A 13,158-nucleotide genomic window follows, 5' to 3' on the forward strand; every position below is an offset into this window, starting at 1 on the left:
TGTAACCAATATGCTCAAGCTCACTGTCAACTATGTGGACGGGCAGCGAGCCAACACTGCTATTCAGCCTTCTTGATCATGTTTACCTTGTGTTCAAATGAGGAACAGGTGCACACATGAAAAAACACTGACAAAAGCTTTAGAAGAAGTCAACAATAGACATGAATATTACTTACAGAACTCGATGACAGTGTTTTGAATCTTATGGGTGTTTTCTCAGGTGACAACCCCTCCCTGTTTGTTCACATCTAGAGTTTCCTCAAGGTGAGGGATTGGCCCTGAAGTGTTTGAGAAAACAGGATTATGAAAGGCATGGATTAAAGAAGCATATTTCATTTTGCCCAACTCAAACTGTGGCATGCTTTAGATGCTGGCTGTTGAGCCAAAAAGTATGTTAACCAGTCCCATGCCTGGTGGCATGAGCCTGCGTTAAGGTGTAACCTACCCTGTTGTGACATCAGCAGTGCTGCTTGCATGGCAGGCTTGTCAAACCGGTGTTGGAGCCTGCAGGAGAGCTGACACAAGTCAGACAGCCAGGGGAGACCCACCTGTGTCGCCGCCTTCTTTAGTAGTGTTTGCTTCACACTCGCCTCAACAGTCCCCGATCTGACGCTTTCTTAGCTGATTGCTCACATGGACACAGATAGCAGCTTTAGGTGAAACGGTGCATTAAGTGAAACGAGGAAAGACGAGACCTGACTGCGTAGAGAAGAAACACACCTCCCGCAACGATGGAGACGAATGGGATCGAAAAGAAAGACGGTGAGACGCATTTTGGATTTGTTAAAACTTGAACACATTAAAGTCCGTTTTGCATTCGTTGGGAGTAATGTAGCTCCAACATTAAATAATCCTCAGGCCAAGGTGGCATGTGAGCCAGCTGGAGTGGCTTTTACTCATTTGCCTTACATTTGAATTGTTGCTTTTCGTCACCAACTCTGGATATTTACTTTATTGAACAAAATGTGCTCTGATAAGATCACCTGTAGACATTCTAAGACCCGTCTTTCAAAAGGTGTGGCTGCTTTCATTCAGCCGAGTATCACCTTGGCGCAAGTGTTGACATAACCTGAAGAGCCAGCACAGCCTGAGGTCAACATGAGCAGACACACGAACCCCTCTGCCAGCACCGTGAGGCCCACATTTATCTCCTCGCAGCAACAGTGATGGTGTTTGTTGACCTGTTTGCCAACAACGACACGTTTATTAAAACTGACTTTATGACGTTTATTTAAATCACAGCGCTTGACAGTATCGTAAAGTCGCCGCTAGATGGAGCCAAAGAGTCAAGACTACATCTGGCACCAAATGAAGCCTGTAACGTTTTATGTAATTAGCTTAATGTGTTGTTAGACTATATTCACTTTGTTTTTAATACCTTTATATTAGCTAAACATTCTCCCCTAAATGTTTGTGGTATTACCATCTGGTTATACGCCAACTTTAGTCATGTAAGATTAATGATTTAATGAACTTAAATTGTGACATCTGTTGCTAACTAATTACTGCATTGCTATATTTAATAATGCTAGCAGCTAAATTAGCTACGTTAAGCTAACTAACCGTCACAAACTGTTAGTTCGCTTCATTGTCTGGTGAACACGGAGTCTCTGAAATGGTCCAACTGTTTAAAACTGGTCAACTCGTTTCCCTGAAACAAACTACGACACGACTTCAGTATGCCAACAAAACGTAACGAGGTTTTGAACCGCCGCCTCTTGCCGAGCTGTGTACACATTTGCTAGTCGTAGTATCTGGAGTACGTGCCTGGCTGTCACCTGACAGCCTGAGAAACTCCTGGCAGAGATGAAGGGTGAACTTTGAGTTGGGCTGGTAAACGCCCTCCCGACACACTGGTAGGTCCCGACTCCTTGAAGTGAACACAGTCTGGTAGTTTTCAGCTCCTCAGGGCACCATGTCGTGTCTGCGAAGACAACCACAACTCAGCAAATCTCAGGAATTACTCCGCTATGCGAGAAGCCAGAAAGAAATACAAACGAACGCAAAGATCCTCGGTAGGCTGGACGACACTTATCTGAACGACGTGTTGTAGCAGATGAGTGACCACAGGATCATCCGTGGTCAGACATTTGAACTGCTGTGTAAAAAGGGGCTTGTCTTGGTTTGTCTGCGTGGCGTGTGTGTCTTTTAAATGAATGCAGGTTAAGGATGAGGCAAGAGAGCAGGGTTAATGTTTCAAGCTCAGTGGGTTAATCTGTCGGATCTGTCCTCTCTGCTCTTCTGTTTTCACAGGGATGGAGGGCGATATGGACCTCCAGTTCCTCCTGCAGGGGGGAGACCTCCTCAAGGTCCGCTCCTCGTCCTGGAAGAAGACCCGCTACTTCAGACTCCAGGAGGACTGCAAGACCATGTGGCACGAATCCAAGAAATTCATCAAGCCCAACCAGACCTGTGAGTGCTGTCTTCCGAGCAGTCAAGGAGCATGTGTGTGAGACTCACCTGTAAAGCTCACATCTGTCTGGTGTTGTGCTGGACACTTAAGACACACAATTATTACCTAACATCATCCAACACATTAGTGTTTCCAGCTGTGACACAACTCAAATCATCTTTAATATCTTGTCTCAGGTCCAGACGTTATTTGATGGATTATATAAACATGAAGTGATCGTAGCCATAAAAAAAAATCTCTCTGCATGAAAGACCTTTGTATTATCACACAAACAGGGTTGCTCCTGATAGCACTGATACGTTTTGTGGGTGTGTTTATCAAGATAGTGATTTTTTATTGTATGTGGAGGAGTGGTTTGAAATGCCTCCAGTTATACTTTCAGCTTGGATTACATCCATAAACTGTTCCCATGGAGTCACATCCCGATGACTGTCGTAGGGTGATGTGATGTGTTTATGCTTATGGACATGTATGATAATGTCCAACCCCTAATGGTGCATCCAACAACTGTGTATGTGGTGAGGAAACTTCTGTAAAAGGCAGCTGTTCAAACACGCTGAAGTTCATTTAGCAGAAACTTGTCAATTGATGTCAGTAAACTGCAAACAGCAGCTTTATGTTTACCAAGCAGGCTGGTCTGTGATGCCTCAAGATACCAACAGTTATGTAGTTATAACAGCCCTTTTTAGGCAAAACATCACATATTTTATTCCTTTGTTAAATGATAAGTTGAAAGTGTAACATTTCACCTGCATCTCCTGTCTTAAGTTTCACTCGATGACATCTCGGCCGTGCGAATCGGCCGTCAGTCGGAGGGCCTGAGGAAGAACACAGAGGAGCAGGTGGAGGGCCGCTGCTTCTCCATCATGTTCAAGGGCCGCCGCAAGAACCTGGACCTCATGGCCAGCTCAGAGGAGGAGGCCAAGCAGTGGATCAAAAGCCTGGAGAAAATGATGTACAACAGAAACAACCTCAGCCTCCAGCAGAAGACAGAACAGTATCCTCATCATGATAATGGAGGTTAAACTGTGAAGACTGTTAGCAAACGGGTTTCTCAGGTTTAGGAACCCCCTGCCCCTGATGCACACCTTGATTTGTTAGATATAGCTACCTCAAGGGCCCATATAATATATGAAAGCGTGTTTAAACATGCACATATCTGCACATTAGAGCTGCAACGATTAGTCGATAAAAGAAAATTAATTTCCAAGTATTTTGATATTCAATTAAACGTTTCAGTAATTTTTCAGGCAAAAAATTGAAACATTTGCTGTTTCTAGCTTATTGAATGTGAGGATTTGCTGCTTTTCTTCGTCATGAAAGATGGTAACTGAAGAGTCTTTGGGTTTGAACTGTTGGTTGAACAAAAGAGGCAATTTGAAGTCACTTTGAGCCCTGGGAAATTACTGCACAATGAAAATAATCGTTGCAGCCCCACTGCACATGTCCATTCCTTACATTGAAAACTTTTCAGTTGGATCTACACCTGCCTGGCTAAGGCAGACAAGAACAAGGATGACAAGATGAGTCAGTCTGAGGTGAAGAACTTCCTGCGTCTGATCAACATTGAAGTGGATGACATCTACACAGAGATGCTCTTTGAGGTGAGGTCCTTAGAGCTTTGTCATAGGTCCTAATGATGGAAGTCAATGGTAGATTTCCCACAGAGCTGTAAAACAGATGAATCATTGTTGCAGGGTCTGTAATTTGATGTGATCAATTTAGTAATTTAAATGCAAATTATGTTTTAAGCCCTCTCACCTAAACTGAAGTAGTGTTTTGACAAATGTTGCCAAAATAAAGGTTGTATTTGTATTTAATGTCTCATTACGTGGCTCTAGGAAAATTTAGGACAAAAAATTAAGATTAAGACTTTCATATTACATCTCCATCATGCAGAAATGTGACACATCCAAGTCTGGATACCTGTCTGGAGCGGAGATTGAACACTTCTATGACCTGCTGACACATCGGGAGGAAATCGACGTGATCTACAGAGAGTACGCCAAAACTACGGGCTTTATGAGTCCTGAAAACCTGGTGGACTTCCTGATGAAAGAAGAGAGAGAGAAAGCCACACTGGCTGACGCGCACAAGATTATCGAGCAGTACGAGCTGGATGAAAACGGTCAGTACATCATCTGAAATAACAGGTGTTTGTTTCAGTGTGATGCAGCCGTGGTTTTCAATCCTGGTATTTGAGCTGTTCTGGCTAATTTATGTACCACTTTACTATCACTCGAAGGCAAGTTCATTGTTTTTCCGAACACTTATGATTGATGACCCATCAGAATCAGTTTTACAAATGACATTATTTTAAACACATTGAGTCGGTTCTGGGAGATTTGATATGTAAGGCATGGTGCCATGACAGGAGCTCTGTCAGTCTTTTGTCTGTTGTCACCCTCCCCTGTCTTCCTCTATGCATCCATAGCATGACCATCTTATGAGCTGTGAGGCATCAATCTCTCGCCCAAACCCTAAAAATGTGCAGGAATCTTATGTTAAGTAAAAGGGAAATAGTTGGCCCATGAGATTGTGTATTCAAGGGAAAACAGATGGAAAAAAAGCATTTGAGCATTTGGCTTACTCTGGTGTATTTGCTGCAGTGTTTATTAATGTGCACAGTCCCTGTTAAATAAACCATTCAATAAATACACACTGCTCTGTGGGTTGGATCTAGATTAAAGGGATGTTGGATCTGGATTAAAGGGATAGCTGGACATGTAGAGAAAGTTGTTTTCTTGCCAAGAGTTGGACAAGAAGATTAATACCACTCTCATGCAGGAGGCGGTTAGCTTTGTTTAGCTTAGCATGAAGACTGTAGAAGGGAAACCAGCCTGAAAGGCTGAAGTCTTCTTTAATATTTTGTTTTCCACTCTGTTGGAGAATTTCACATGAAACGAAGGCAAATTTTAAAAGTGTGAATGAAATCAAAGCGGATAACGTGACATTCACTGTCTGGTACTATTATGCCTAGTCCTGTTGACAGATCTACAACATTATGTTATTATGCAGTGATAAGTCTATTTAGCATTGTTGGTGCTCCTGAGGGTAAGTTATGTATTACATGAATGTTTTACATACATGCACCTCAGCTGAGGCCAATAATATTTAATGCTTAGTCAGCTCAGCTAAATCTCTCGTCGTCTTTTCAGCAAAGGATCTTTTCAACATGAAAATATAGGCGCAAGCTGCAAGTCTAGGTTCAAGCCTTTTATGCTCAACAGAGGCAGGTAGTTGCTTTATTCAATCACCAATTCATCTTTGCTAGACTTAATACGAAAGTTTGTCTTTAGAGAAGTTGGTGCCACACTTAGCCAGAATGCTCTAGGACTCATATTTCAAAAAAATTAGGACATGTATAGAGTTATGATGATTAGACAACTGGTCAATGCTATGCCCCAAAAGTTTTTTTAATGATGGCAGCCATGTTTTTGGACCCGTCTTGCCCTATTGTAGTGCGTTGGTACTTATATCTGTATCCTGCAAGGTGGTTTACCATATTTGGTGTTGCTACAGCTGACTTTTATGATCCAAAAGGCTTTTTATCTGTGTCAAATCTCAAGTTAGTCAGACTCAGTGTGGGTGTGAAGCATCTGCACATCATTTCCAGTTATGGAGCAGATAACTCAATAGGGAGCTAACCTTTCAGCGTTTGAACTCTAATTAGCACAGGGGAAATCAGATCCTCTTATGAGAGATGGTACATGTATCAAACTCACACACTTTGTCCTGGTTAAATGCCTGGCTCCCTGGTCACTGTTGTTCTATTCTGTCTTTGTGTTCCTTCAGCCAAGGGGAAGAAGCTACTGTCCAAAGATGGCTTCCTCATGTACCTGCACCAACCGGAGGCCTTGGTCTACAATTCAGATCACAGAGAGGTGTACCAGGACATGAGCCATCCCCTCAGCCACTACTTCATCTCCTCCTCACACAACACCTATCTCATGGAGGATCAGCTCAAAGGGCCCAGCAGCACGGAGGCTTATGTCAGGTAAACAACTGTCTGTGAAGTCCTAAATTCAGCCTCTGTACCTGTAATGTACTGATAAAATCACTACAGTCTGCAGATATTTATCCAACTTTTGTTCTCTGGTTCTTGCTCTATCCCAATCTAATGGGAGGCTGAGGGCTGCAGGATGAAAGTGAAAATAGGTCAGTGACAGTGTCCTGCATGGAGTGCTCTGTTCGAACATTGCCTGCCTATTGAGTAGTTATATTTTAATGTCCGCAGGTCCTTAAAAAGCATTTATAAATAAAGCATGATATTTTATAAATATATTTATACATTTACAAAAAAGCCTCAAAGGTCATTAAATAATCTTAAGTATTGAGGTCTTCATTTCCACAAATATTTGATCTAATTTCATTCATCCATCGTTTGATTTTGTTTTTTTCAAAATGAGCCAAGCTTTTCTGTGCAAAAGTCCAATACTTTTCTAATTTTCTTTTAACCCAATTAGCCGAGGACCATCCTTTTACTTTATACTTACACATACCTGTCAGCAAAATGTAGTTTAACCTAAGCCACCCTGAAAACCACATTTCTCCATAAAACCTACAACTGCACAGGACCCCATACGTATATGTATACTACATATCTTTATACTTGCCAGCAAAGCTTGAATAAAAAAAAAAATGTGTCCAGGAATCGGTCTCAGATTTGGTTAAATCATTTTGAAAAGGTCCTAACTCTGCTGCCACAAACTGGAAACTGGAAACTGTAAACAAGTTATTAGTTATTTTAACTATCTTAGGGTTATTAACAACATTCCCTTATGCTGGTTGTGACTGTCTCAGGGCTCTGCTGAAGGGCTGCCGCTGTGTGGAGCTGGACTGCTGGAATGGATCAGACGATGAGCCAGTGATCTACCATGGCTACACACTGACCTCTAAGATCCTCTTCAAAGACGCGATCCAAGCCATCAAGGACTATGCCTTTAAGGTGTGTTATATATCCAGTAATACAAGTATCATAACACATACATAAGAACTCGGTGTAAGCTTTCTTCTCTGTGTTTTCTGTGTCGTTGTCGACAGACGTCTGATTACCCAGTCATCCTCTCCTTGGAGAACCACTGCAGTGTGGAGCAGCAGGAAGTCATGGCCCGCCACATGAGCTCCATCCTGGGAAGCGCACTCGTCACTACCCCCCTGTGCGACGGCATGCCCTCAAACTTCCCATCCCCGGAGGTTTGTATCCACTATAATCTCTCAGTAGATAGATAATGCAAAGATTCCAGTCACTAACAGGGCTATACTGTGTGTGTGTGTGTGTGTGTGTGTGTGTGTGTGTGTGTGGGTCCACGTACCTCCAGGATCTAAAGGGGAAGTTCCTGATCAAAGGGAAGAGGTTAAACAAACTGGAGGCCACCTATGCTCCTGAGGCGGCAGCTGCTGACGACACGGACGTGACGGAGGAGGGAGAGTCAAATAGTGAAGATGAGGATGAACAAAAAATGGAAGAACAAAGCAAGGTGGGGGGGGGGTCAGATTAAGGAAGAGTCAATAAATCCTCTCAGCTGACACATTTTTAGCTGATTTTTTTTTTTTACACTGACGTCTTATTTCCATTTTATGTGCAGAAGAAGAAGAAGAAGTTGAAACTGGCCAAAGAGCTGTCCGACATGGTGATCTACTGCAAGAGTGTCCACTTCAACGGCTTCGAGGACGCAAGAGAAAACTTGAGCTTCTACGAGATGTCGTCCTTCAAGGAGGGAAAGGCCATGACACTGGCAGAGGAGTCGGGTGAGGAAGATGTCATACTGGATCACACAAGTGTTTTAGGGTCAGGATTGATCTTAGTCACCAGTTAAGATATTGTTTACAAATCACTCATTGGTGCTTCTTAAAATTCCTGTACATTTGTTTCACTGCTCAGAAGGACAGGTACATCTACTCATGGACTAGAGGCTCAGGCTTGTGACAGCATAGGATGTCAACATTAATGGCGTCCTCCTCAACTGAATTGTACATTAACTAGCTTAGTTAGTTAGCCTCTTGTCCGTGAGTGATACGGTTGGCAGGTGTAGTTCTGTAGAATGAAAATAGTTCCTATATGAAGGAAGATCTGTGGATTATCTTGAGTAACTGGGTCTTGATTTCTGTAAAGAGACGTTGCGTTTATCAAATGTATTTTTTTTTGCACTTTGAACACCACAAGCCGAGTGCCATCTAGTTCCATTATAATGGAGAGAAGGCGGCTGAAATCTCCAAAACTCAACAACTTATAACAAAACAATCTAGATGGATGAAAAGCACTACAGGTAATAGGAAAAAGCAAAATCAGATCAAATCAATTTTATTTATATAGCCCACAATTACAATCACGTTGCCTCAGAGGGCTTTAACATATGTACAGTCAACGACATCCTCTGTCCTAAGACCCTCAATTTGAGTGAGGAAAAACTTGCCATATTGAAGAAAAAACTTTTTTAACAAGGGTAAAAGAAAAGATGGAAGAAACCTCAGGAAGAGCCACAGAGGAGGGATCCCTCTCTCAGGACGGACAGACATGCAATAGAGGTCACATGTACAGAAAAGAACAACAAAATCACAGTTTACAAAATGTATTGACAGAATATCTGATATCAATATTTATAAAATGTATGTGAAGTGTGTGGATCCAGGTGGACGACTGAGCAGGGCGAGGCATCGCCAAGCGGTGCCCGAGCCACACGACCTCCACCATGGTGACCTGGAAGAGGGCATGAGGGGATTAAAGTGCACACAATGTACAGAAACTTTCAGTTGATAACTCTGTTCCTCGGTCTTGATTTGTCCTCTGCAGCCAATGCCTATGTCCGTCATAATGTGGAGAAGCTGAGTCGCATCTACCCAGCAGGCTCCCGGACCGACTCCTCCAACTACAACCCGATGCCTCTGTGGAATGCTGGCTGTCAAATTGGTACAATACTGACCCAAGGAGGGAATTACCAAACTCTCACCTTAAAATGTGTCTAGTCTAATAATATAGATAAATGGATTCTTCATTGTTCCTGCATTATCTTATTTCTTCTTTTTTAGTGGCCTTAAACTTCCAGACAGCCTGCCCAGACATGGATCTAAACCAGGGCAGATTCCTGGTTAATGGAAAAAGCGGCTACGTCCTGAAACCGGCCTTCCTGAGGGAGGAGAGCACAGAGTTCGACCCCATCACCCTGACCCGAGGAGACTGGCTGAAGCACAGGACGCTCCATGTCATGGTTCAGTGATTCACTCTTCTGGCGCACTTTCTGTGGTTTCCTGTTTTACAATCCTTCCTGTTTTACAATTGTGCTCTCCAGATGAAGGATCTTGTGGTATCTTACATGACGTGTCCCCCTCCTGTCATCAGGTCATATCGGCGCATCAGCTCCCCAAAGTGAACAAGAAGAAATCCTCCATCGTGGACCCGCTGGTTAAAGTGCAGGTGTTCGGAGTGCCAGCTGATGTTGCTGAGAAAGAGACGCCTCCTGTTGAAAACAATGGTACCTTTCCTTTCAAACACTACATGCGTTTGGTTTGTACATTACTTGTATTTTTTAAGGGAGTTTACAGAAAGCAGATATTGGCTATACATGTGTTTTATATTTTTGGAGGTATATTTTCCAAATTTTAGAAGATCATTAGCCAAACACAGCCATTGCAACATTTTCCTCACATGAGGCTGACTCAGAAGTGCCAGAATCTGCAAATGGCCACTGGAGGCTGGCTTCAAAAGTGAGTCAATCCCCATAGTCCCCCATGCTTAATTTGTCCAGCTTTACAGCAGAAATAAACATGTTTACAGCCTTTACAGGGGTGAATTTAATGAAGCTCACCTGTTTAAATTATATTAAAGCTTAACATTATGCATAATTAAGGGAAATTAGCTTGACAGCTGTAGTCTGACTCACCAGATGTAGACTGTCAGTATAAGCCTGCAATTGGATGATTGGGAAAGGTTTAAAGAAACAAAAACAGGCCAGAGAGTTCATACCAGAATGAGAACTGCTGCAGTCCAACCTTTCTTCAGTGCTGTGGAGGTAGTAGGCAGGAGAGACACTTGCTTTTAACAATGCATTTGCATACACGTGATGGCTGCCTCGTATGTAATAGTCACATGAACGGTAGGAGAAGAGTAGAGGAGTAGAACATGTCTCTGATAGTAGTAGCCTCAGTGAACCAGAATGCATTGCAACCACAACACATGAAGCATTTTGAGTGAGTTGTGAGCTTCTGGTTTACAGGGGGAAAAAGTCCGGCTCTGCCTACCCTGTCCTGTCTTTAAAATGCCAAACTCACAGCTGCATACGACTAATATATTCATGCCCTCTGGGGATTGTTGAAACGCAGACAGGTTAAACCATTGTTTCTCAATGGGGTCAGAACTGGTTACTGGAGGCAATACGTTTGAAAGGGGGGCATTTGCAAGTTTACACCAGAAAACTACAAGACGAGTTGAAACTTGCATCTGTTTTCAACTTAGATTTCGAAAGATTTATTAGTGTTTTTATTGGGTGCTGTAGTATTTGTTGTTTTTTCGCTACCCACACCAGACGACATCTCTCTTCCCCATCAGTGTGTTGTGCAAGGAGCGGGGGAGCTCTCCTCAGCCTGCACAGACACACAGAGAGCTGCTCTGTGCAATGCCTGGTTAAACTTTACTAAAGCCGATGTGGACAATGCTCCTTGTCATAAGTGCAACAAGTCTACTGCTGTGCAGGTGGAAACAAAAGAAATCTTTCCCAAGCGAGGGTGCTTCACTTTGCGTACAGGCAGAGAAATGCCCACACTGCTAGTTCATTTAATTCAACTAGATCATCTCTCGTTTCCTCATCCACTTCCAGTGTTACGTTATTAACTATACAAACATGAGTTAATGTTAGGAGTTACTATTAATCCACTGATTGTTAAGGTATAAAATGCAGTGTGATTGTACATTCTGTCAGAAAAGGTTGTTCAGAAACTCACTGTTCAGTTTCAGAGCACTCAGAGCATCCGCTGTACGGAAGATATTCTTGGCCATTATTAAAATTAAATGTCCAAACAGAAAACTAAAGTAAAAGAAATACAAGTTCTAAAGATTGTTACTATATAATTATAAATAATCAGGTCATAAATAAACTTAAATAAAAAAACAAAAAAGTAAATTAAACAAACAAATTTAAAATGGAAAATGCTAATCTGAAAATGTAGGCTAAGGTGAGTAAATGAAAAAAGTAAAATTTTAAATGGAACAGCTGAAATGGAAATGCTCAAACTGAAAGCATGTGTAAAAAGTAAAGTGAAAATGGCAATGGAAATAATGAGTCTTTTTAATGATATGACACAAAATAATAACAATATGATAAGAATGTAAACAAATAAATAAATAATATAATAGTAATAGTAATCATAATTAATCATCAATATTTGGGAATGACAATTAGCCTACGTTTTATTTTATGGGAGGTGGAGAGGGACCTGGATAATGGGCAGGGGTGCGCTGGCCAAAACAAGTTTGGGAACCACTTAGTTAAACAATCACCAGATAACAAATTGAATGTGCTGAACATCAGAAATCAATGATACATAACATTTGCAAAACCTCCAGTTACTAACGGCATCTTTCCTCTTTCCTGTTTAAGGCTTTAACCCATCATGGAATGAAAACTTCCAGTTTGATGTGTACGTGCCAGAGCTGGCACTGGTGCGCTTTGCCGTTGAAGACTATGACTCCACATCTAATAATGAGTTTGTTGGACAGTACACACTTCCATTCAACAGCTTAAAAATGGGTAAGTTCAGCAACTGGTGGTGGATATTTACATTATTTACCAGGTCCTTTATTCCCTCACTGTAACCCAGTGATAGTTCTTTGTTTTGACACTTCATAAATGAACAGAGACAGGAACTATCTCTTCTCTGGTGGAACACAGAAAACTCAATTCACACTCTGCACACAGCTCTTCATATTCTCTTCTCTTTGTGTGCCCCCACACAGGATACAGACATGTGCCTCTGCTCAATAAGAACGGAGACATCCTCCCCTCAGCTGGACTCTTTGTACACATCATGGTCATTGATGCTGAGTAAGACGTCACCGTCTGGCTTGTTCCTCTGCAGGACACCAGGACCTCCACTACACAGCCATGTTTTAGCTGGTTTTAATTGGATTTTTATATTCTTTTTGTTTGGCTCTATAGGAGTTTTAGTTGATGATTAACTTATTGGCTTGACTTCACCACTTAAAGCAGCTGGTGTAAAACATTCTTCTCAAGGGACAAGAGTGTGTTAAAGATCTCCATCTGCAACTGGGAATGAGTTGTACTGGGATGTGGCAAATACTGTGCATACACACTGGGTTTGCTAGACTTTATAATACTCCATGACTCACATTACAGGGACTATTATACAAACTGTTTTAATTGGTTTGTATGAGTTGCACTAGTGTTTTACCATGTTCAGTTTGCGATGGCATTTTAAGCTTGTGTCCCTGATTTCTGGTCAGTTAATGTATTGTCTATTTAAATCTTTTTATTCAAAAAGACCATTTTATGAATTCTGGAGAAACGCAAGCCAACAAAAAAACAATGTGCTTTGTCTTCATCAGTAATTTTAGTCATCAAGTATGATTATTTTTCATGTGACATCGTCACGTTCTTCTTTTTTGTAAATCAAGATGAAGATAAACTTTTTAAACATGAACACCTGTCTCAATGTTTTTTTTTAAAAAAATGGATACATTTTACATCTGCAGTCACACGACTGTACAAAACACGATAATAAAACCTATCTAG

General features: G+C 41.7%; 1 protein-coding gene across 5 annotated transcripts; it reads left to right on the plus strand.

Moving 5' to 3' along the window:
* The first annotated feature begins 605 nt into the window (after nucleotides 1-605).
* Nucleotides 606-13,066, plus strand: LOC311266207 (1-phosphatidylinositol 4,5-bisphosphate phosphodiesterase delta-1-like). 5 transcript variants are annotated; one of them, XM_084368456.1, is made up of 15 exons: nucleotides 606-762; nucleotides 2,254-2,445; nucleotides 3,182-3,410; nucleotides 3,888-4,017; nucleotides 4,313-4,541; nucleotides 6,209-6,410; nucleotides 7,217-7,361; nucleotides 7,457-7,609; nucleotides 7,735-7,893; nucleotides 8,002-8,164; nucleotides 9,207-9,323; nucleotides 9,443-9,621; nucleotides 9,753-9,885; nucleotides 12,007-12,156; nucleotides 12,363-13,066. In XM_084368456.1, the coding sequence occupies exons 1-15, from the start codon at nucleotides 732-734 to the stop codon at nucleotides 12,452-12,454; spliced, it is 2,304 nt and encodes a 767-aa protein (XP_084224582.1). In that variant the 5' UTR covers nucleotides 606-731; the 3' UTR covers nucleotides 12,455-13,066. The 5 variants fall into 5 exon arrangements, with proteins under 5 accessions (XP_084224582.1, XP_084224584.1, XP_084224583.1 ...); XM_084368458.1 differs by lacking the exon at nucleotides 606-762 and adding an exon at nucleotides 779-1,131; XM_084368457.1 differs by lacking the exon at nucleotides 606-762 and adding an exon at nucleotides 1,149-1,856.
* The last annotated feature ends 92 nt before the right edge of the window (nucleotides 13,067-13,158 follow it).

Source organism: Pagrus pagrus (assembly GCF_965226575.1).
Source record: "Pagrus pagrus genome assembly, chromosome: 12".
NCBI lineage: Eukaryota > Metazoa > Chordata > Actinopteri > Spariformes > Sparidae > Pagrus > Pagrus pagrus.